The following is a 26,681-nucleotide window of genomic DNA, read 5'->3' as shown; positions in this document are numbered from 1 at the left end:
TTTCTATATGATTTCTTCCGTATTTGGGTTTGTTTCTAAGATTCTGTTGTAATCATTTCATCTGCGGACGATACGAAAAAAACTAGAACATAAGGTTCGATAATTAACCTTATATATATAGCGAACTTAACGCTTTTTCACTTGTTTCACCCTCACACAGCACACAAAAGATCATCAAAAACCATTTGCTACTACTACACACACACACAAATAACCAAAAAATCAAATTTATTAGTCCACTCGATTTCACTATTAGATCTATTAATAAGGTCACCAAGATAGCAATCGAAATCGGAAAACAGCTGTTTTTTCTCAAGTCTAATGTCAAAAATTTCGACTTTGTTTACGTTTTCATAATGGAAGTCAATTCACAATAATGCATTTTGACAGCAAACTTGAGAGGTATCGATAATCAGCTGGTCTCCCTTGGTGACCTTATTTATAGGCTATGGATTATAGCATGGCCTATAAATAAGGTCACTCAGGGAGACAAGCTGGAAATCGATAACTCTCAAGATCTTGTCCAAGATCTATGAATAAGGTCTCCAAGATAGCAATCGAAACCGGGAAAAGCTGTTTTTTCTCAAGTCTAATGTCAAAAATTTTGACTTTGTTTACATTTTCATAATGGAAGTCAATTCACAATAATGCATTTTGACAGCAAACTTGAGAGGTATCGATTATCAGCTGGTCTCCCTGGGTGATTTTTGAAAATTGAAAAGTTTATTATGAATTGTTAACGCGAGATTACTACTTTAATGTAATGTAAATCTCATCTCATACCAATTTATAGATGTAAAACCTAAAAAAAAACTTCCCCGATTTTACTCGCGAGTGAAAAATACTCCCGAGTGAGAATACGTTAAGAGTAAGAGTTTTTTAAGGGGTATACTCTCCACCCATTTATTTTGTTTGGGAGTGCTCGCGAGTACTCCTGGTTGAAGAAAAAGAGAGAGTGAAAATATTCGAAATAGAGTAAGAGTTCATTCTAATAGTGAAATCGAGTGGACTAATAAATTTGATTTTTTGGTTATTTGTGTGTGTGTGTAGTAGTAGCAAATGGTTTTTGATGTTGATCTTTTGTGTGCTGTGTGGGGGGGGGAAACAAGTGAAAAAGCCTTAAGTTCGCTATATATATATAAGGTTAATTATCGAACCTTATGTTCTAGTTTTTTTCGTATCGTCCGCAGATGAAATGATTACAACAGAATCTTAGAAACAAACCCAAATACGGAACAAATCATATAGAAAAATGTGGACTTATATTTATAATTTTTTGTGGAGGCATTTAGTACCCAATAAGAACTCAATGTACCAAATTTCAGCGTATTCGGTTGAAAAACGAGCTCAAGAACCCCAAAACACCGAAAATTGGGGGTACTGTTATATGGGAGCTATGCCTAAACGTGGACCGATATATCCCATCTTCGAACTTGACCTGCCTGCAGACAAAAGACAAACCTATGCAAAATTTCAGCACCCTATCGAAAACTCTAATTGTATTTAAACTTCTTAAAAATTGTCCGAAAATCTCTCTAATTTCTGCCCATTTTCGAATATTTTGTGCAGAAAATCGAAAATTCCCTCAAAATTTCGTGTTTTGGTCTCGAAGTTACTTTACGAATTCGTTTAGAATGTTCCTTCCGATTTTTTTCGACAAAACATTCCGAATTCGTTGGCAGCTACAAACAATGTTGTTCCGATTTCGGTACAAATTCAGCATCAGAACCAGAAACGTGTGCAGAGTTTCGTTCCGAATTCGGAAAATTGAAAATTTTTAAAGTAAAGCACGTCCCTTTAACTTACTCTATATGACAACATTCCAATTTCAATTAATTTAAATCAATCAGAACCTATGCCAAGGCGCCGTGAGCGATTTCAGTACATGGTCTTCCCCAAAAACTTAGCATTGACAGTATATCACTCAATTGTATCAATTGATAAACAACAGTACATGTCATATTCCAAAAGCGTAAAATTTACTGTATATATAATCATATAAATATGTAAAACTAAGCCTATAAAATATCAACAAGTTATAAACATTAAATACCATGAACATCCTCTTGTAACATTTTAACGAACCACCTGTGGCAAGCAATTGAACACGTGATACAACCCTTTCTCTAAGAAAGTTTTCAAACGCAGCACATTGCTCAAAGAACTTGAGCTTTGTTTTTGTAGACCTTTTAGAGAAACACCATACTTCTTATTTAAAGAAACTATAACTAATAAATTGTTTTTTAAAATCACATTTTCATGAATGATAACAATCATTTGCCACATCTACAGAATTTTAATTTATATCTTAGCCACCGACCACCATTTTTTTTTTTTTTTTTTGGAACATTACTTTCACCATCCTTGAAATAATTATTGTAATAAAATTTGTAATTACGTTAATTGGCGTTAATTTTGTTACATGAATAAACCTATATTGCAATAAATTTGAGAATAACTGTTTGATGATGTTCATATATTTCCATAATGCATTTCATTTATATTTAACTTCGCAGGTGTTTAGTTTACACAACAGATTTAATTCTTCACTACGTCATAAAAGCTATATGGGAATATTACGTTGTAGTGTTTGTATGTACATTTCAACAGTTTCAATTTATAATGTGCATACAATAAAACAACACATATCGATATACACAGTGACATTCACATAATTAATTTTTATGACTCTTGTTATCTTACGGTTTCAATGGCAAGGTATTTATAAAAGCTACCGCTGTTTTACAATGGTTACAGTTGGATTGCATCTGAATTGCAGTGAATACCTTAATTCATTCAATATTCTACACTGAATCAAAATATTTCGTAATAAAAAATGATTGCAAGCGAAAGTATAAATGGTCTTCACCACAGTCATCATCATCATCGCCAACATCAAGGTTCACATGGGTACGATAAATCTATATTTAAAAAGGTAGACCAAGTGGCATCTGCAGAGTACGAAGAGCAAAACTTGGCACACGTTGATGTTCTATGTAAGAAAAGTATTTTTTCCTTTTTGAATTTCAATCAAATGGTTCTTAACTCTCAATAGCGAACGAAAATGTCAATGTCATGGCGAATTCTACAAATTATAGTACAAATTTAACGGAAGCATACGCGAATAAATCGTTTTTATCTAAAGTAAATGAATTAAGCTGCAAAATGGAAGAAATGAAGAAACATCTAATTCCAAGTCACCCTAGTGAGGAAGTTAGGGGGTTTATGCAGATTTGTGTTGACGAAATAATAAAATCAGCTGTTTATGGTGGAACTACGCGTTCAAACAGAGTTGTGGAATGGCATTCTCCTGAGGATCTGAAGCGACTATTTGATTTCAAATTAAATCAGGATGCTGAATCACATGACAACCTTTTTTCAATAATAAAAAAAACAATCGAATATTCAGTGAAGACGGGTCATCCGTATTTTATTAATCAGTTATATTCTGGTGTGGATCCATATGCACTAATTGGTCAATGGCTAACAGATGCACTAAATCCTAGTGTATATACATACGAAGTTTCTCCAGTTTTCACATTAATGGAAGAAGAAGTGTTATCTGAAATGCGTCGAATAGTTGGATTTGCCAATAATGGTTACGGTGACGGCATATTTTGTCCTGGCGGATCTATTTCGAATGGCTATGCAATAAGTTGTGCTCGATACAATAAATTCCCCAACACAAAGGTAAGCTATCCTATATGTTTATACATACAAAAAAAAGAAGTTTTATCAAATGTTTTGGCTATTGAATCCCTGATACAAATTTATACTATTTCCATCATAATTGGAGCGTATATGAAATTTGTTATTCCGTTTGCAACAAATCGAAATATACATCGGAGACTCCACAAAGTACATTCTTGATCAACATAAAATTATGTGTCGATTTATGCGTGTTCGTCTGTCTGTGTCAGAAAATAATATAAAGTGAGCAACAACTGCAGCGCAAACAAGTGTTCTGCCGAATATAACAAAGTGGAGAAAATAGAGTAACTTCGGGTAATGTGGACCGGGCGTCTAATGTGGACCACCCCCCATATCTAAGAAAATGCTTGAAATATGTCATATAAATGTTTTCATAATTAGTGAAAACAAACATCAAACTTGATTTTTAATAAATAATTGCAATGTTGAAAATTTAGTAGTAAAAAATGTAGCTCTCATTGTAAAAGTGTAATTTGAAAATTTTTTAGCACAATAGTCGAACGTTTTTGCAAAATAGTCGAACACTTTGTTTTTCTCGAATATGAAGAAGTTATGTGGTTTTCTTGTTTTCTTTAACAAAAATATACGTTTTAGCTGTAATTACAATCGTCGATTTTTTAATTTTTATAGTTTTTTGAAGCCGATAATTATTTTTAAATAAAAATATTCAATGTCGTGTAATGTGGACCACTATAAAAAAGTGGGACATTTTCATGAGGACGAGTTCGAAAAATGGGCGCATTTTATATGCGAGGCGGTATTCTATCCTCTGAAAACTCGATATGCGAAATTAAAGGTGCTTCGGTTGGATAATGAAGCAAGGACCTTCAAAATACCGCAAATGGGGCGGTACCCTTATATGGGGGCTATTCCAAAACATTAACCGATATATTTTTGCATTTATTGTTACCCAAGAGTGCAATAAATTAAAATTTGTCACAACCAATCCACAATCTACCTTTAACTTGCTGATCCTCATTACCCACACATACTGGTCCACATTACACGCCAAGTTATTTTTATTCGCAGTTTAGAGTTTTTTAAATATAATGCAATAACATTTTTATGGACAAATATATATAATGTTCGACCTGGAATATATGTAGCCAACAAATCTACTATGTTGGGAAAACAATTTGTTTTTATTTTTTACCGTTGTTACGCCCACAATATCAAAAAAAGAAAATGGTGGTCCACATTACCCGAAGTTACTCTAGATAGGAAAGTCCTTCGAATGATTGTGAATTTTTGTTATTTACTACGTTTGTTCTTATTGGGCATCGAATCTTCCTACCTAAAATGACCAACATTTGTCCTCGATTTGGTATAGCCCCCATATAACGGTACCCCCTTACACATGTTTCCTACGAAAAATGGTCAATATTGCTCATGTTTCCGAGAAGCTCCCATATAAAGATTCCCCCAATATTCGGTACCTCGAAGTTTTTGTACACATGTTTCACTTTAATTGGATTGCTCATGTTTCCGAGAAGCTCCCATATAAAGATTCCCCCAATATTCGGTATTTCGAAGTTTTTGTACACATGTTTCACTTTAATTGGATGTAATTTGTTATTTTGTGCTGTGGTATGATAGAAAAACTTCCTACTAAAAGTTATCTATATTGATCCACCTTTTAGGAAAGCTCCATAGATCCAAAGATTGATATTTTTTAGGAGGGACATTTCCCACTCAATGAAAATATTAAATTTTCATTGAGTGGGAAATGTCCCTACTAAAAATTATCAACATTGACCCATGTTTCGGGGGTCAATTTCCCATATAATGGTAAACTTCATTATACGAAATTATTTTCGACCGAATTCGCGTATTTTTATCTTTCAGGTTCTTATGGGGTGTTAAAACTTCCTACTAAACACGATTAATATTGATTCACGTTTCTTAGGGAATCCCCCACGGGAGCAAATTAAAAATAATAAATATAAAAATAATTTTGTTTTGGCCATATTTCCGTGTTGTCCCCATACAATGGTACACCTGGTTCAAATAAAAATATTTTTTGTTTATTTATTCTTTAAACAGTAAAATTGACAGTCAATGAAGACTTCAAATTCGCCTCCCGTTATAAGGGGGCTAACCGAAGAACTAGACCAAATGTATCACAATCATTAGAATTCTACATTCCAAATTGGACTATTTTAGCCATAGTGCACTGTTTGGATTGTTTGGAAAATCCAAATACGTATTATTATGTTAATAATTGTTATTTTCTTTCGTTTTTGCATTTGACAACTACTGAATATAAAAGCCACGGCCCAAATATCAGGTCATCCAAAAGGCGAATTCGTTCAAAGGTACAACACTGCACGTACATCTATTGTCAAAAGTTGTAGATGGAACGTAAATCATATTTGGAAATTATTGTTTATTTTCCACATTTTTAAGCCCGCACAACACAAATTGGTCGCCATACACTATTTTCGTAAACAATTGAATTGTTTTTCCAAATATGTAGATATCAGCTGTCCTTACTGGATGGCCTATTATATAGACCTTGTTAAAAACGAACAACATGTGAAAACAGTTGAAAATGTTGGTTCATTGTAGGAGAGTAGAATTTGGATGATAACTCATGTAGTGTGGTGTAGAGGTGTTTTCTATATCGCAGCTGATCATTTTGTTTTATTTTGCTATTCACGATCGTTATTGCCGAATATTTAAATATATTTGCGATATATGAAAAATTATCATTATTTATTATAATTATTTTTATTATTAATCTTATTACATTGGAAATCATACTTTAACTGAGTTCATTTATTATTTCTTTCCTCTGTCTTCCCAAACAAATAAGATTACATTTTGAAACTATGCAAATTCTTTGAGCAGTCCTCTTTTTTTATTTAAAACTTCAGTAAATAGGGTTTATAATGCTAACGCCAAAATAGCAAAAACACCGAAAATTACCGCATTGCTAGCTAAATTCATCCTCAAAATATGCAGCACAGCCATGCACAACTGCAACAAATAGTAAGACATTACAAAAAAGTTTAGCAAGCATAACTTAAGCTTATTCATATTGTCAGCAGCTAGAAAATAGCAATGAACAACTACAACACAATTGACAACGCGACTAACAACCAAAGCTTACAATGAAGACTAAGCACCTTGACTGTGGCAGCTTAGCAAGATTTTTAGCAAACAAAAGCAGAGAATTTTTCGAGTTCAGAGTTGCCCATTCAAATTCTAAAAATTATATGATAGAATTAAAAATCGCAATTGTGATAAATTCATTTTTTCGAGCAAATACAATTAGTAATACTTGCTAAAGAGTTTTATTTAATATATAATTTAGTTTTTAGTACTACTATTGACAGTTTTTGGTTACGATTTGACAAATTTATATTAAATAACAACACAGAAAATTAAATGCATTTTTTTAATTTCTGCGTTGGCAACACACAATCATAAAAACTACGCTCGGCTTATGGCACAACAAATAGGTAGTCCATTTAGCGCAGTTGATTTCTTGATTAACTGTCAAAGTGGATAATTTCTACTTGTATTCGATGCGCAATGTTGCCAACAATGTTTGACACATAATCGAGACAAAAACAAATGTTTTTGTTTTGATACATCACCTTATTATTGCATCATGGCTCGGCTGATTATTCGTCGGCAACGAAATATGAATATGTAGTCGTACTGCCCAAGGTAGATATACAAGTTAGCCGCATAGGCGAATTTCTACAACAAACATAGGTTGTTGTATTTTGATATGTCAAAAATATTTTGCTAAACAAACAGATTCATAAGTTTTTTTACACAAGTTCTTGTAGAAAATGGTAATAAAAGTATTGCCAAACAAGCTCTTCGAAATTTGGAGATTTTCATTTATAATTTGGTTTTTTATTTCTTTTGGTTCTACATTACAACAACATTTTTGAAACATTTCTAAAGCAATGTTCAGCTTTAGAAATATTTTTTAATTTATTTAAAATATGCCAACCCCGACATACATAAAATTTTATGAAATTTATTTTTCATGTAAATTAAAATTTATAGATGAGTTCTAAATTAAAAATGATTGTCATCATCCAATTCTCAAATGAGACCACCTTCTGTAATTATGCCATGAGACATAACAAAAAAGCTAAACGTTTGCTGATTACATAACGTCAATATTTTTTATCAGTAGCGGTTTAAGCTATTGCCAATAGGTTTGATGTTACATTGTAAACGTACAAACTGTCGCCTAGTCTTATTTGAGAATTTAATGATGGCAAACTTTTTTAACTTGGAACTCATCTATAAATTTTAAATAATTGGTCTGTTCCAGTAAAGCTAGTAAAGGGAAACATTTCAAATCGCTCTCAGAGTACAAAATAATTTTAAAAGTTCGAGAACGCAAATTTAGTAAATATGCCAAAATTAGATGGCAATACTTCAAAATCAACATATTGGCATATTTTCAAAAAAATAAACAAAATATATTTTTTAATGTTGAACATTGCTCTCTAGATTTAACCATGGTTGTTACAACTTAGCAATTTTTGTCACTGAACATATGAAATGCGTACATTTCGAAGGAAGATATTTTTATTTAAATTTTGAAAACTGAATACTGTCAAATGCAAATTTATGAATTGAAATTGAAAACATATGACTGCATGAGACTACCTTGTATAATTATGCCTGATAAGCTGAGTAAGCCTAAGAAAAAACAGGACATAGCGGGATAGCGCCAAAAACCTTGCTGATTTAACAGCACATAGCTCTGTGATTTGGAAAACGACATTTGCAAACACGGATGCATTATTCCACCGAATGAGTCATCTGCGAACAACAATATGTCTGGACGAAAATGATAAATAATAAATATAAATTGGTTGATTTTTTTGAATTTGAGTTTATTTCACCTAAATATTAACCATTATGCTTAGGTGGCTTTAATTTTAATATTCCTATGGAATGACAAGTTTGTCGAAAAACAAGTGTGCTTGTCAAAGGCATGTAATATTAAAAACGTCATTGCGCGTAATATTTGGTATAAATTTAAAAATAATATTGTTACGTTCTTTGATTTTACTTAATCCCGTGTAGACGTTGTTTTATTTCCCAATTTGAGTTTATTTCACCTAAATATTAACCATTATGCTTAGGTGGCTTTAATTTTAATATTCCTATGGAATGACAAGTTTGTCGAAAAACAAGTGTGCTTGTCAAAGGCATGTAATATTAAAAACGTCATTGCGCGTAATATTTGGTATAAATTTAAAAATAATATTGTTACGTTCTTTGATTTTACTTAATCCCGTGTAGACGTTGTTTTATTTCCCAATACAGTTCGTACTAAATAAAACGCGGGTTCTTTCTGATTACGAATATTACAATGATTTTATTGACAAAACTTTAATTTGCACTTTACTTTACTTGACGGTTTCAATTCGCGATCTGATTCACAACTGACTAACTGCCTTGCCATTTCCCCTATTTATATGAGCCTTGCCTGTCGCTACAGAAGTTTCTAGACGATCTGGTAACACCTAGATTACGAACAATCCACCAATGCAACAAACACATACAAACTTACATTGAGTGAACAATAACAACAACACATATACAGGCGAGGGAGTAACAAAGAAAGAGGAATTAAGCGATCATCAATGATGACGTTTAACAAGAATTGTACGTCAATAACAAAATAGAAAATGAAAGAGGAAATGGAAGGATGTAGAAAAATCTATACAGTAGTTGTTGTTGTGAAGTTATTCGAATAAACCGCGTAGTAGAAAGTTACGTTACAATTCTTAAATTAACGGAATTCATCTAAATTAACTTAAATCTAAAGTTATATTCGTAACAATATATTAAAAGAATAAAGAATAGAAATCAGATTAATCAGATTAAAAAAGATCGTATGAACATTTTGCTCCTTCAAATCTGGACATATTAACATAACCTCTCCGCCACACTTATCCCAAAATCTAAGTCGACTTTATAGAACTGATATGCGCACCTTCACAATTTATAACAATGCCAATTGGCATGGCTTTCCGAATGATGTTGATAATGCCTTAAGGATTTTAGTCAATTACGGTGCACCAACAAAGGTATTTATTTACAAAAAATATACTAAACTTTTGTGGAAGATTTTGTTCATATGAAAATTCAAACCTTCAGCAATTGCCGGATTCTTTTGATGAAACATAATGCATAGATATCTGACAAATGCCCGCGTACAAACACTCCCTTTTAGCTCGAAAACAGTAAGACATCGGCAAACATTTTTGTAAAATCATTAAAAACCAAATAATTATGTCGGTAAGAAAAACGAAGTTTTAAAACCAGTAAGGAGAGTTCAAAATTCGGACGGAGCCGACTATATGACACCCTTCACCACTTTGGTTAGAGATGCTCCTACGTTTCTTATAGTAAGAAATAAACCAACAAATGTCCTTTATTTCCAATAAGTTAACGACGTAGCTTTATTAACAAGTTAATTCCGAAAGAATGAGTAATATTATTTGTATGTTCCCGTACTACAAGAATCTACTACGTTTTACTACGATAACGAATTTTGCTTTATGATATCGAAGAAAATAGTAATATCTAGTAGATTCTTCATGTACGGGAACAGACCATATATGTTACAAATTTAAAATATGTATATCCATGGTACAATAATACAAGGTAGGGCAGTTTGAGGTGAATAACAAAAAAGCAACTATGCACGTGTGGCCTCTTCTGCCAAAAATAAAATAAATATACGCCACAAGAGTACCTACAGTAGCATCAGTGGAGGACAAATGACATATCTATATATATGTAGATATATGAATCAATTTTATCAATTAATCTATTTTTTAATAAGTGTAAACTGGGCACCAGCCAATCGGTACGTTGCGGTTCAGCGACCTTTCCAAATGATTAAATCGAAAGAAACATATTTCGTTGGTGCCATTCTTGCATTATTCCCAAGTGTATTTTGTAACAAATCGAAGTACTTACGTTAACAGCGACACCACCTCACTGAGAAGTTCGTTGGTTAACAAGGCATTTAAAGACATATTCATACTTTTCCCACTACGCGGTTAACAAGGCATTTACAGACATATTCATATTTTTTCCCACTACTATGTGTCGTCGATTTGAGACTAATGCACATAACGAGATACGAAACTATAGTCTTCCCTGCCTTACCCATTGTGGACAATGCCATATTTTCCACATTAATTTCTTAGGAATACCACACTCAACTCACTTTTTTATTGGTCTTTCATGGTACAATTATAAAAGGTAACAGCAAATCCCAGCTGATTTCATTCCATCGTAATACTAGTGTCAATATGAATTTGACAAATTATGTTATTAAAAATCACCCAACAGGAAAATTGGGAACGCATACAATTTGAAATTGTTCTTTATTAAATGTCCTCCCGTATTCAATTTATTCAATCTGCCTGCTGGGAAAGTTTGAGGAAGCAAATCTTTTACATGGAAATGGCTCAATTATAAGAAAGATGTGGAAGCGATAGAAATATGAATGTTATAGATTTTCATTCATGTTTTTCAATTTTATTTTGAGGATTCGAAAATATTTCATTTTCAAAATAAATATAATTTGTTGATAATTTGTTTGTTTGTTTATATTTTTCTGTCAAATGACATGTGGTTGTTGTATCGTTTGTTGTACAACAAAACTTGGTGTTCCCTTCTATTATTATACCATTCACCTTTAAACAAATGGATTTTAGAATACATTTTTTATATTTTTTAAAATAGGTGTGTCTGGTTACTTTTCCAGTAACATTTACTCAGTAAGTTCTAATTCAGAGATTAAGCTTTTTTTACTCTCTTTTGCGATAATACTGAGAAAAGTAAACAGACAACATTTAGTAAGATTTAGCAAATAAGCAACCGATTCAAGACAACATTTTATTTGCGCCAAAATAAATAACGAACACAGACGAACACAATTATCAATGCATTGCATCAATGCATTGCCCTCTTTCTGGAACTTGCCTAAAATATAAGGAATTAGTTTCTAACAGGGACCGTAATGGTTATAAGTTATATCAAATCAGGTATAAAATAACTGTTATTATGTGGCTTAAATAAAAAAAAAGATTTTAATTATTTATTTTTTAACGAAAAATGATGATTTTTAACAGTTAAAAATGAATTTTTTCCCTCAAAAATAAAAGTATTTTTGGGATTTTAATTTTTTCCGTCAAAAATAAAACTCTTTTTGGGACTTTTATTTTTTCCGTCGAAAATAAAACTCTTTTTGGGACTTTTATTTTTTTCGTCAAAAATAAAACTCTTTTTGGGACTTTTATTATTTCCGTCAGAAAATAAAACTCTTTTTACGTAAATAAACATATAGGGTTTGGTACCAGTTATTTAACCTTTGACCTAATAGTCAGAGGAATGATTCTTTAATTAATATTCATGATTTTATACACTAGACTATTTACTAAAATTGTATAACAAATATTTTTACCTTTGATCTTGATCACTTATGTGTACACTTATTGTAATAAGAACACGGATTTATAAATTGCAATTTTATAACTGATTACGATTTGTATAAGCTTCTTTACGTAAAAGGAATTATATTTTTTGACGGAAAAAAGTTTTTATTTTCGAAGAGTTTTATTTTCGGACGGAAAAAATAAAACTCCCAAAAATAGTTTTATTTTAGGACGGAAAAAATAAAACTCCCAAAAACAGTTTTTTGACGGAAAAAATAAAAATTCAAAAACGAGTTTTATTGTTGACGGAAAAAATAAAAATCATTTTTAACTGTTTAAAATGAACGTTTATTTTTTCCGTTGAAAAATAATTCTTCACATGGGAATTGAGAGCGTTTTCTCATGATCACCCAATAACCTCGTCAATACGAATCTATTGGTATATGACACTATAGGTGTCCCATGTCTCTAACATGAAGATTTTTTTGTTCGCAGTTTCAAAAATAACCGTTATTTTCGGTCCCTGGTTTCTAAATTAATAAAACTTTGCATTACTTACGAATTTTCTTCCATTTTCTGTAATTTTTATACAACTTAACTTCACATTGAACTTTGCAAATTAAAAAAAAAATTTGAATAATTTTTGTGTTTAGTCATAAAACAGCTGATCCAAAACGGCTGAGTTTGCAAAATCTTACTGAATAAAATTCTTTCAGTAAACTCCAGTATGTTTGTTGTTGTTGAACTGTCAAACTTGCTCTGTCACTTGACTCTCATTTACTGGATTTTTGGGTAAACAGACAACATTTAGTAGCATTTGGTAACAATTGTTACCAAATATCGAGTAAACAGACACAACTATTGTACTTTGTCATAAATCACTTTGTATATTATTACATAAATTAATTTTATTATGCCTTGGTACAAATATGTTTCTATAAAATATGTATTCGCGTTTTCAGTTAGTTGAATAAACAAATTCAATTATAACAGGTTATGTGCGTTAGTAACGTTAAAAAAATATTCTGGAAAAATAGATACATATTTTTTCATATTAAAAATTTGTGACTTTTGAATTAAATTAAAATGGCTGGTCATAACATAGGTAATTAAAGGATGCTGGAGAGCCTGATTTGATAATACGGCTGATGCTGATTTGAATGCTAGAGCTTTAGCCGATATCACACTGATGATTGAACCAGATAACTATCGCCAAATTTCTACAGCAATTACCGTGAAAGATGCCTGGGGTTCATTGATGAACGCATACGAAGATACGGGCTTAACCAGGAAAGTTGAATTGCTGAAGCAATTCGTAAATATCAAGTTGCAGAACTATGGATCCATTCAGGAATACGTCAATGACATCGTAATAGTGGCTCTTAAAGTCAAAAATACCGTCCTGAACATTGACGATGAGCTGACAGCATCTCTAATGTTAGCAGGATTAACGGACGACTTTGACCCGCTTATGATGGCTGTTGAAAATACCAAGGAGAAATTGACAGTGGATAAAGTGAAAAATGTTCTGCTTCAAGAAGCAAAATTTGATCGAACTTCTAAAAAAGAACCAGCATTGCAATCTAAAGGTTTCAAGAAAGGTAAGAAGAAAATCAAATGCTACAATTGTAATGGACTAGGACACATTTCAAGAAATTGTCCCACCAAATCCAAGTCAAATGTAAGTGGAGCTACAAAGAATTATGAAAAGAAATCGGATGTATTGCTTGCTTCAAGTGCTGAAGCTATCTCATGTGCAAAATCTAGAACTTCAGATTGCTCAAATGCGTGGTACGATGATAGTGGAGCGAGCAAGCAACCATATGACGAATGAGAAGAACCGCATGTACAATATTCGTGATGCTGTAAATAATTTATAAATTTTTTATTGAGTTGGATGATTATTCAAGAAAATTGTTTGTTTATCCAATATGGAGGAAGAAATTTTTAGAATTCAAGGCGTTAGTGGAAAACCAGTGTTCTAAGAAAATCAAGATCCTACGATCAGATAATGGGGGAGAGTACATTGGCAAACATTTTTCTGAATTTTTGGAAAAAAAATAGAATAATACATCAGAAAACATGTCCATATACTCCCGAGCAAAATGGCGTAGCCGAGAGAATAAATAGGACGATTATAGAACGGGTAAGATGTCTGCTTATTGACAGTGGATTAGATCAACGTTTTTGGGCAGAAGCCGAAACGTACTTGATAAATAGAGTTCCATGCCGGGGAAATAAAAATTGTGTCGAAGAATTATGGTCGGACCGAAAGCCAAATTTAAAGCATCTCAGAGTTTTCGGATGTCCAGCTATGGTTCATGTACCAAAACAACGAAGGTCTAAAATTGATCCGAAGTCATTAGAATGTATCATGGTTGGATACAGCACGGAGATTAAGCCGTATCGATTATTCGACCCAAGTGACAACAAAATAATAGTCAACCGTAAAGTGGTATTTCTCGAAAATAGTCATGCCAATATTCGTCTTCCAATTCTTACTATCCTAACCATATCCTAACTAACCATATTCATGGAACAACCCGAAGGCTTCCGCGATGGTTCTAACGAAGTCTACAAGCTTAACAAATCCATATATGGTTTGAAACAATCTTGGAGATTATGGAACGAAACTCTAAACAAGGAACTGGTCGATATGGGTTTTATTAGAGGAGAAGTGGATCAATGCGTATATTCAAAGATGACAGAAGAAAAAAGATTTATATTGCAATATACGTCGACGACGTTCTTATATTCTCCAATGACGTTACTGAAATAAATTCTGTTAAGAACGCTTCTACAAGCGGTGCGGAAGACTTGGAAAATATTTTTTATTTGTTTACGACGGTTTATTGGATACCCGCTAAGAGGAAAATCTTCACGCGTTGTACATAACGTATTCAAACGACATTTTTAGAATACAATTTCTCGATTTGTTAATAACATCAAATGTATTGTTGTTTATTTATGTTTGTATAACAATGTCGACAGTCGTTAAAAAGTTATATAAAATGCACATCATAAAAAGTGCGTATGTTAATGCGCTACAACAAAAAAACTTCTGTTCTGTGGATTTGATTTTTATAGTGCGTTTATATTGTACCGGATTTCGTTAACCCAGTAGGTTTCAATTGTCAATTCCATTGTATACATGTCAAATAAATCCTCATAGAGTAGGTTAACCCGGTAAAATGTTCTAATGTAAATGCCGTTTTATTCTAAAAAAAATAATACATTACATAGTTAAAAATTTTACTACGATAACGAATTTTCCTTTATGATATCGAAGAAAATAGTAAAATCTAGTAGATTCTTGCAGTACGGGAACAGACCAAACTTTTAACTATGTAATGTACCATTTTTATACTTTTACAACGTTACTTATATTTCGACGAGGCGTACAAAAATATTAAACTTCAACTCTGTGGCAAAATGTTTTGTACGGCCATATTACCCAAATACGTCGAATCCACATCTCATAGCTAATTAAAGAAAATCGGGGATCAAAATTGAAACAATATAAAATGTGTCCAAGAATTTCATATTCTTATTGAACACTTCATATTTTCTTTATGTCTGGTTTCTATTTTAACACGCGAAAAAACCAAAGCACTTTCTGTCATAGTTTGTTGTTTTTTTAACTATGAAAATTCGTACGCCGGCGTATTCGGTAACATTTGTATAAATAAATAATAAAATATTTACTCAAATATTTTATATTCTAATTCGAAATATCACATTTTCTTTATGTTATTCTTTTATTTTCAACAATCGAAAAAATAAAAATACGTTTTGTCATAGTTTAATTTATTCAAATTTGAAAATTCGTGCATCGACGTATTTCGTTAACATTCATATAAATACATGTGTTCTACTTTTATGTTAGATCATCAGTGCCCCAAAATAGGTCCCATGGGCTGTCGGTGTGTGTCAAATTTCTCACAAATACAATTATAACAGAGAATAATTTGAAAATAAAAAATATTTGCGAAATTGTCATTCATTCCTTTTTGTTTTCATACACTAACCGAGAAAATGGGGATATTTTTGGCAAACATTAGTTCGGAACAAGTCGAAATATGTGACCAATACTATGGTGGAAGGGCAAAACAGAAAAAAATATATCATTATAAGGGAAGATGTAACATTTTTTTTGCTTCCTTAACATTTACAATAATATTTTAAACAAATTTGTCACAGTATATGACATAGAAACAGAACCTTTGAAAAACATTTTATTTCAAAAAAATACAATCACAAAGCATGAATGTATTAGTGTGGACAGCCCTGTGTTAGATACAACATTGCAATACTACACAAATACAAATCAACAACAACCACATAGAAAACTGTTATTGTATGTGACACTAGCGTCAGTTTCATATGTCGAAAAATGTAAACAAATCATAGGATATATCAATAAATTTAATTAATTTTGAATTTTCTATAAATTCAAAAATTAAACGCCTACGAGTATACTATATTTTTCCATCGTCTGCAGATTTGAGAATATTGCAACCATAAATGACAAACATTTCACAGAATGTTGTTTTTTTTTCTGGTTCCCTATAAATTGTAAAGCTGAAATTGTAATATCGTATTACTTATTTCAAATACATGGCATAATCATACAGTCATATGTTTCCAATTTTTTCATAAATTAGCCTTTGACAGCATGCAGCTTTCAATATTTAAATGAATATATCTTCATATGAAATGTCCGCATATTATGTTTGTTGAGGCGAGGAGCATGCTCTACAAAACAAAAAAAAAATAATAAGGAAAATAAATGAGAACACAAGGTGATTAGTTTTGTATTAAAAAAATAGTTGGGAGGTATATTGAATCTTTTTCTTTTCAATTACAACAATAATATACCTTTGTAAATTGGTGCGGCGACAGAGGCCTGTTAGTAGATAACGCATAGACGTTATGTATATACCCGAATATAGACTTTTGGGCCAACAACGGATTTAAAACTAATTTTGGTGGTTCGGCTTCCAGAATTTGGGGGTAAAGATCAGCGCCAAGTAGCAAATCTATTGGGCTGCCGTCGAATGTGTCAGTTAAATCTAAAGGAATTTTAGATTTCAAAGTTGAAATAGGAGGATGTGAAAACAATTTCCCCTTAAAAGTAGGTCGAACAAATGCCTTTGCTTCACCAATTTTAGACGAGTTTTTGGGGGAAGTCAACTTAAGAGAACACATTTCCCTTGGTGTAGCAGGGTTGGATTCTTTCTTCGAATTATCAGAAATGCCAAGTGCATTTTTAAGTTTTTTACTTACAACAGATACCTTGGAGGAAGGATCAATAATGGCACGAACAGGGTGTGTTTTTCCATTATGAACTATATTTACTACTGCTGTTCCTAAGAGAACATTGGTGTCTTGGGAGAGAGTAGGTATCGGTGGATTAGCAACTTTTTTATTCGAAGATGGGTGCGACACATTATATTCTCGACTTTTGACTTTGGTAAAAGCCGGAGAAGATTTTTCCGAAGAACGAGACAACGAAGCCTGTCCTCGACTTTTGACATTTGTAAAAGCCGGAGGTGACTTGGAGGGAGCAACAACCTTATTAATTGGTGGACGGTGAAGAAGGCTGTGGTGCCTTTGCTTGCAAGTAGTGCAAATATGTTTACTATTGCAGGTTTTAACTGCATGACCACGAGATAAACAATTTACACAACATTTATTTTTCTTTACAATCGAGAATTTGTCCTCAAAAGAAAGTTTTAGAAACTGGGGGCAGAGTCGAAGATGATGGTTCTGGTCATGACAAATGGTACAAGAAGTTGTGGAGGGTGAATTTATAGCTCGAGGTGGGGTAACACATTTAGAATTATGTACCGACAACAATTTATTGGGGGATTGAGGTGTAGCGATATTACTAGGTGACAACTTCTCAGAGGAGGTTTGAGAATGCATTTTCTTTGGCAACAACTTATTTTTGGAGGGGAGGGCGTGTTCTAGACAAATCAATGTTTGTATCCTCTCTGTGAGGAAAGCGTCTAATTCTACCCAAGAGGACAACGACGATTTATTTTCTATACTTTGCTCCCACAGAGTCAAAGTAATTTTTGGCAATCGCTGCAAGCAAATAAAAACAACAATAGGATCCCAATGATCCGTGGTGACGTCATAGATTGACATTGCAGCAAGGCAACTATTTATCCCACGTTGGATAGTTTTAAGGCCAGAAATAGTTTCACTGTCTAAGGAGGGGATTTCAAACAAACATTTGAGATGACAATTTACCACAATTCGTTTATTGTCATACGTATCAGAAAAAGCTTTCCACGCTAAAGGGAAACTAGAATTGGTGAGTGGAAATCTGGAAACGATTTCACGAACCTCACCGGTGGTCTTCTGTATTAGGTGACAGAGACGTTCAATGTTGTGAACAGATCCCGAAAAGTGGGCCAAGATATAAAATCTCCAGCAAAAATTTCAATGTCGATAGGTGGAACAACAAGACTATGATTATCGACAGGTGGATTGGTGTAGCTATTGTTGGTGGCAGAATTTTGAAATTCTGAAGCAACTATAGGAGTGGTGGACTGCACAGTATTCGAAGCTGAAGGTGGAGACAAGGTGATAGATGGCATATAATTTTGACAATTTGGTGGAGATGGTGAACTCAGTGGAGATGAAACTGGTTGACATTGTGAAATTGGTTAAGCTACATCAGGGGAACTATTATATAAAAGACTTTGAAGGCGATTGAGATGTCGATTTATGGTGGGAAGACACCAAGAATACGCAATAAATGCTGTATTATATTTTTCCTCAACGACATCAAATATATCAACCTGTGAAGTCTCGGATGTCGCAAAGTATGTTATGCATTCATTATATGTGCACTTAACTTTATCCCATAACTCTCGAATTTCTGTATTGCGAATTTCGAGGTTGTATACAGAATACTGGGATTCTGGAATTCGTTCAAAGAATTCCACACTTTTTAGGACAATGTAAGTGGCTCTATTGAAGCTGGTGAGAGGAGTTATCGACATTATGTATGGTAAAGAAATGTTGCTATAGCTCAAAATATATTTCAGCAAAAACTCAAAAATATGGACAAAATTTGTAAAATATTGCAAATGTCTATGTTAAAGTAGTACAAAGTGAAGACAATTTTGAAGAATTTCTTCACGATGCCAAACTACTTTAAAAAGACCACAAAAAACAAGTATTTTTTTTCAAATTTCCTCAATTAGGGTAGGGTGTAGTTGAGGAGGTGAATGCAAATAATAGGGTAGGCGGTTGTCCAAAAAGCAAACAAGAATATATCCACTGAGCAAAAGTAATGTATAAAAACAAAAAAAAAACAATATATTTAATTCTCAAAAACAATATTAGCAAGTAATTTTGCTTGGATATATGTAACAACGGCCGATTGTAGGGTGCAAATGTCCAAAATATGTAGATAATTCTAAAACAAGATTTCAAATATACAAAGTTGTGGAGTAAAACACGACTACAATGGATAAAATTGCCAAACTAATAGGAAAAACAAGTATTTCCTTACTCCGAATAATGTACGAAATTGCCAAGTGTAGGGTGCAAAAGTCCAAAATGCTGAAAGCCTCACAAGAAGTGATTTAATGTTCAATGGTGGAATTGAAAACAACAACAACAATAGAAAAATATTCAAAAATTAATATTTTCCACAAGCACTTTTTATGCTTAAATGGTATGCAATTGCGGCCGAATGTAGGGTGAATTTGTCCAAAAATATCAAAAACCCTACTACCAATCAGTATTTATTCAAAAAGGATTCAAAAATATTTTTTAATATAATTGTTTTTGAAAATTCACAATTTTGCCGCTTGGTACCACTGTGCTGTAGTGTGGTGAATAACAAATATCACACAAAACAGAATAAAACACAAGCGACGCTAACAGCGAAATGGCTATGCGTAAGCAGCTACGCACCCACACAACACACGACGCGAGAAACGATCCAACAGTGAGAGTTGGAGTCGACAACAATTGTTGGTATATTTTCTGTTATACCAAGGTTACGCTATAAAAAGGCGCGTGGAATACACGTGTGTTGTTATTGCAAAATGACGAGACAAATTCTGCAGTGAGAAATGTGAACGTTAGAACAATAATAACAACAGAAGTATGTTTGGTTGTTGATGGATCGATACAACAAGAGAACCAAACAACAAGGTGGACTGTTAGGGTGTTTGTTGTTATTGTTTATTTGGTAATGGAAATTCTCTGAGGTTTAGAATAGAAGAATGACAACAGCAGCCAACGAAACGTCGAGCAAATATGAAATAAAAATCGTTTTAATTTCATAATAATTAGCTGACCAAAAAAGCCCAACAAACAACATACAAATTTAATAAGCGAATCGTTTGGTTGGCGAATAATGCAACAACAAATAAACCAAACGAAAAATAGGAGGAGAAGAGTTTTTTTATGTTGTTATTGGAAATATTACAATGTAATTTCTCCACTTGAAGAACAAATGAGGGGGATGACAACAAGACGAATTCGTTTGGTTGGTGAGAATTAAAACAACAAATAAACCAAACGAACAAGAAGTTGGGAGAAGATGTTTGTTTTTAGTGAAAAATTATAAATTTTATTCTCAGTTGTAGGCTTTATTAGGAAAACCGAAGACGAGTATCAAAAAACGAATATATTTGGTTGGTGAGGGTAAATAGCAACAAATAAACCAATATTATTTCGAATTCTCACTGAGGTTTTTAATGAGAATCAACAAAGCTAAGGCGAAGAATAGTGGTAACAACAATACCGAATGCTTCTGTATGATCAACGCGACGTAGGGTGATCAGTACAAGGCGATAGACTGCTAATATTTTCTATGGGAGATAGTATGTATTAAAAAAGGAATGGTATTGTAAGTCGACTAAAACGACTTAAATTGCACAAGAAATGAGAACGGGTGATGTGTGTTGCTATGGTGAAATTAAAAATACGAAATTCAGAGCAAACAAAAATAGCAACAACACAGATTTGTTCTCCAATGATCAACAATGATTTTTATGATCACTACAACAGAAAATTCAACAAATGTGGACTGTATGCGAACGATTGAAATCACACGCGTAGGGATAACTGGAAGCCGACTAATGCCAATTCAATTTCGATAGAAATTGGCAAACAAACAAAAAAGACTAACACTCGCGGTAGCTCACTTTTAACGAAATTTGAGTATACGTACATGGTGTTAGTATGGTGATTTGGCATCGGTGGCATCTGCACTCTACGGTCTCCGCTGAGGGAACTTGCAGAGGAGATGCCCGTGGTGTCAATCAGCAGACGTGATTGACTGAGCTCGGGAAGTTGAGTCAGAACGTATCAAACTTATGCAATGTTTTTAGTGGCAAGAATTGCTAATTTATATTAATAAATATTTTGAAGTTTCCTGCCTCTAAAACTTATAAATATAAAATGTAACAACCATTGTTAAGTCTTGAGAGCTATGTTCGGCTTTAGAAAATATATTTTGTTTAATTTATTGAAAATATGCTAATACATAAACATCACTTTGTTAAAATCAAGGTTTGTTCATAAGGTTAACAGCATGATGCAATAATAAGGTGATGTATCACAACAAAAACCTTCTGTCAAATTTTTCCATATAATATATCACATGGTTGGCAACTCTGCACATCGAATTCAAGTAGAAATTACGCACTTTGACAGTTAATCGAGACATCAGCTGAGCTAAATGGACTACCTATTTATTGCGCCATGGTTAACAGGGTGGCGAATTCGAAGTTTTCATTGACTGTCAAATTTATTGTTTGAAGAATAAATCAAGGCCTATATAAGGTCGGCCAGTAAGCGAATTCATAAAGAAAACTTAAGTTTAACGTCAAATATTTTTGCCGAGGCGAAAACAAATTGTTTCGCCTTTAAATAAAAAATACAACCAAACCACAACTCAATTTATAGTTTTGTAAGATAATTGGCCTTTAAAATCTTGAAATAGTCCAAATGTGTTTCACAAAGACGATGTAAATTAAAATTAAATTGAATGTTCACAAAATATTAATATTTTCGTTTTGACGTCTAACATAATTTTGTACGTATGTATAGGTTTCAAAATATGATTTGACAGCAAACTTTATACTCAGATGTGCTTACTGGCCGACCTTATATAGGCCTTGGAATAAATAAACAAAAAATATTTTTATTCGAACCAAAATACATGTTCATATTATGAGTTTTTATCCTTTTCTGGCTAATATTTCGCGATTAAAATGTAGACAACAAGAGAAGACAAAAGGTACATTTAGAGTTATGAAGCCTACTCGATCTCAAATGTCAATTCCATTGCTTATACGTCAAATACAATACACTGGATTTGTGAACTGGATTAACGTGACGCATACGCAATGGAATTGAGATTTTCGAGTGGATTTAGTAGTCTAAACGTAGCCTTGGGCATGAAATCGCCTTAATAAACCATGTTTAAAATATTTAAAATTTGTTAGATATTCAGGTTTAATGCATGTTTTAGTAATTGCCAATTGTTTCTTCAATCTAGATAAATGGACTTTTTGGAACTAAGAGACAAATAATTTTCACATCAGAGGATTCACATTATTCTGTGGAAAAACTAGCTATGTTTATGGGATTTGGAAGTGAAAATGTGTGCAAAATAAAAACCGACACGTGTGGAAAAATTGACACAGATGACTTGGAGGCCAGAATACAACAATATATTCGAGAAGGCTGCGAACCACTAATGGTATCAGCAACCGCTGGGACAACTGTTCTAGGGGCTTACGATAATCTGGAAAAAATTGCCAAGTTGTGTGAGAAATATGCAATATGGATGCATGTAGACGCCGCTTGGGGAGGAGGCGCTTTAATGAGTCAAAAATATCGCCGACTTTTAAAAGGCATAGAAAGGTATTATGAAGTGTACTTAAAATAAAAAATATTTGATCATTATGTACTATTTTTTTAGGGCCGATTCTGTCACGTGGAATCCCCATAAAATGTTAACAGCGTCGCAACAGTGTTCAACTTTCTTAACCAAACATAAAGATATTCTGAGTAAATGTCATTCTACTAATGCTACATATCTTTTTCAAAAAGACAAATTTTATGACACAAGTTACGATACTGGTGATAAGCACATTCAATGTGGTCGCAGAGCTGACGTTTTTAAGTTCTGGTTCATGTGGAAAGCAAAAGGCACATATGGACTTGAACAACATATTAACCAAATATTTCGTATGGCTGAATATATAACAAATAGCATCAAAAAAAGAGATGGATTCGAACTAGTTTTGGAAAATCCAGAATGTACTAACATTTGTTTTTGGTATGTGCCGCCCAGTTTAAGAAATCGGGATAAAGATTCCACGTATTATGAACAATTACATAAAGTTGCGCCAAAAATTAAAGAATCTATGATAAAAAAGGGTTCAATGATGGTCACATATCAGCCACTGCGAAATTTACCGAATTTCTTCAGAATAGTGTTGCAGAATTCATGCCTCAATGAAGATGATATGGATTATTTTCTAGATGAAATACATGCTCTTGGCAAATTGTTATAGTAAACTTCATTCTTTTCCGTATGATTTCATTCTTTTCCGTATGGGCATTAATTTATTTATTTTTAAATAATATTACGATTCCAGTGTCATTTATTTTAAACAAAGCATGAAAACACTATAATATGCCTTGAAATTCCGCTTTGGTGCCAAAAATTACTGGAAATTGCACATGTTCTAATTAAATAATTTTGTCAGTTTATTTTCATTTATATGTGTATAAAAGAAAATACGTATTCAGAGAAATAAACAAATTAAATAAAAACAAACAAAAAATTGATTTTAAAATAAAAATTATAGACACTTTCACTTTTAAAATTGTTGGCAATCATATAGGCTTTTTACAACCTCGTATCCAGTATAATTTGTACAAATTGTTACTGAATGTTGTTTGACAACTTTTAAATACAGTAAATGAGAGTAAGATAAAAGAGAAATTTTAACAATGGTGTACTGAAAAATTGAAAAATTCTATACTATATTTTCGTTTATATTTTGAAAGCTGAATGCTGTCAATAGCAAATTTATGAAAAAATGGAAACATATGACTGCATGATACTACCTTGTATAGTTATGCCATGATTTGAACTCTAACCAATCAATATCAATTACACTGTTGGACAGTAGAATGGTTATAAATGGATTGAAGAATATGGATATAATTTTTGATCTGGATATAATTTTTGATGTGCTGATGCTTTGGTTTACCTTTAACTATGTTTTTAGCGTTTCGATTAATCAACCAGTTTTTCCTCACATCTGTAAAACGTCGTATATCATTCGCCTCTTTAAAAGTGGAAATAAATCCGATGTGGCTAATTATCGTGGAATTGCAAAATTGGGTGTTATTCCAAAGCTCGTTGAAAAATCATCACTGATAACTTTTACCATCATGTTAGTTCTCTCCTTAAAGCATGGATTTCAGAGAAAATACTCCACAGCAACAAATCTTCTACATTTTTCCACCATAGTCGGGGATTTCTTTGAGGAATGCAAACCGATGTTCTTTACATGGATTTCAGCAAAGCATTTGGTAAAGTCAATAACAAACTGTTACGATTATAACTTGAATACTTGGGATTTACTAAAAGAAGTGTCAACTGGATTTCTGCATACCTAAAACACAAAACGTAAAATTTAACAACACCGTATCGAGAAACATTTTAGTTTCCTCTGAAGTTTCACAAGGAAGCCATCTAAGTCTGCTTCTATTTTCTTTATTCATAAAAAAAACAATAAAGTTTTCAAATATCCTGATGTATGCCGACGGTGTGAAATTATTTCTCAGTTTTTCAGACATCTCAAGTAATGATTTGTTACAACACGATTTAAATTCATTTACGAATTGGTGTAATATTAAGCTTATGGAAATAAATAACTCGAAATGCAAACTCATGAGATTTACAAGAAAGAGGTTAATTGATTCTGGTAATACACTAAACGACAACTCTATGGAAAAAGTTAATGAGTTTGTGGATCTAGGAGTTCTTTTGGATCGTAAACTGAATTTTAATTCACACATTTCAGTAATAATAAACAAAGCCATGTCATTGCTTGCGTTTATTAAACGGTGGAGTTGGGAGTTCATGAATCCTTATGTCACAAAAAATATATACACAACGCTCGTTCGCCCTCTATCCTCCATATAAATCAATTTCTTCTTTCTGTTTTTGTTCTTCTTTTCTGTCTATGGAACATAAACTTTCCCTCATCAAGCTGCCAACTTTAAAAATCCGAAGGAAAATGTTGAATGTATCATTTTTTAATGTAATAATGAGTGAGTCAATATTCCCCAAAGAGCTATTCGCAATTATGTACCACTAGCTATTCAATTTTCTAGAATGAATTATTCAAATGCAGACACCTTAACAATAATGTCTAAAGATTTTAATGAATTTAAAAATCTTATTGATTTGTCTATGAATAGTGAAACATTGCAAAGTAAAATTGTGATATATGGAAATACATAAAATTAAAAACAATATTTTGCATTATATAGTCTGTAAGGAAATATCCATAGACCAACGAATAAAAAATTAAAATATTATGAAAGAACAGATTCTGGCACAAGTGAGTAGTTCTATTTATAATGGTCAATTTGCTTTTCGTATAATACACAATACCAAAGGGTTACTGCTTTATATTAAACGGCGTATACATTAGAACTTTTTACCGGGTTATGAGGATTTATTTATTTATGAGAATTTATTTGACATATATGCAAAGGAATTGACAATTGAAACCCACTGGGTTAACCTAATCCGGTACAATGTAAAAGTAATATTACGGATCTTATAAGGCGAAATTTAATTTTTTGTTTCAATTTTGTAGTCGTGTCCTAGATCTTACCAAAGTATTTAACTCCATTTCCATCCTTTGCTGGTATCGCGTATATACTTGTTTGTTCTTCTCGGCACGATAGATAACGAATTTGTCTCTATTAATGGTAAATGTTGGAATGTACTCTCCCTTACAAGTGGTGTACCACAGGATTCGGTTTAAGATCGGCCAGCAAGCGAATTCATAGAGAAAACTTAAGTTTAAAGTCATTTTTTGCCGAGGCAAAGACTAATTGTTTCGCCTTTAAATAAAAAAATGCGGACAAAACACAACACAATCTATAATTTGTAGGATAAAAACTTTATTACTTGCAAATCTTCTTTAAACTCTTGAAATAGTCCAAATGTGCTTCACGAAGACATACGAAGGATTGCCTTTCTTATTGCATATACATAATCTTATTGCATATACAATACAATATTATACTTTGCTAAAGAAAGTTTAAGTATAGTGTATTTACGCATGTTACGTGGAGGCACATTTAATTTCACCAACTAAAGAACTCAAAGCGGTATTGCCTTTTAAAAGTTTTGTAATAAAAATTGCTCGCAGCATTAAACGTCTTTCTTAAGAGTTGGGAGATCTATAAGTTTCAATCTATTTTCATAAGGCGGGGGGATAAATCTGCATTCCA

At 32.6% G+C, this 26,681-nt stretch overlaps 1 protein-coding gene across 1 annotated transcript; it reads left to right on the top strand.

Moving 5' to 3' along the window:
* Nucleotides 1-2,836: 2,836 nt before the first annotated feature.
* On the top strand, nucleotides 2,837-23,710 carry LOC133331287 (cysteine sulfinic acid decarboxylase). Its single transcript, XM_061539686.1, has 4 exons — nucleotides 2,837-2,996; nucleotides 3,056-3,690; nucleotides 22,687-23,054; nucleotides 23,113-23,710. The coding sequence occupies exons 1-4, from the start codon at nucleotides 2,837-2,839 to the stop codon at nucleotides 23,708-23,710; spliced, it is 1,761 nt and encodes a 586-aa protein (XP_061395670.1).
* Nucleotides 23,711-26,681: the final 2,971 nt, after the last annotated feature.

This window comes from Musca vetustissima, unplaced genomic scaffold (assembly GCF_032173495.1).
Source record: "Musca vetustissima isolate MV318-11 ecotype Yass unplaced genomic scaffold, APGP_CSIRO_Mvet_v1 utg29361, whole genome shotgun sequence".
NCBI classification, from domain to species: domain Eukaryota; kingdom Metazoa; phylum Arthropoda; class Insecta; order Diptera; family Muscidae; genus Musca; species Musca vetustissima.
Note: the sequence above shows the minus strand (reverse complement) of the source record. Positions and strands in the feature narration are given on the sequence as shown.

Coding starts and splice junctions, on each gene's coding strand:
- LOC133331287 (XM_061539686.1), top strand. CDS start 2,837: ATGATTGCAAGCGAAAGTATAAATGGTCTTCACCACAGTCATCATCAT. Junction 3,691..22,686: donor ATAAATTCCCCAACACAAAG/GTAAGCTATCCT, acceptor TCTTCAATCTAG/ATAAATGGACTTTTTGGAAC. Junction 23,055..23,112: donor CTTTTAAAAGGCATAGAAAG/GTATTATGAAGT, acceptor CTATTTTTTTAG/GGCCGATTCTGTCACGTGGA.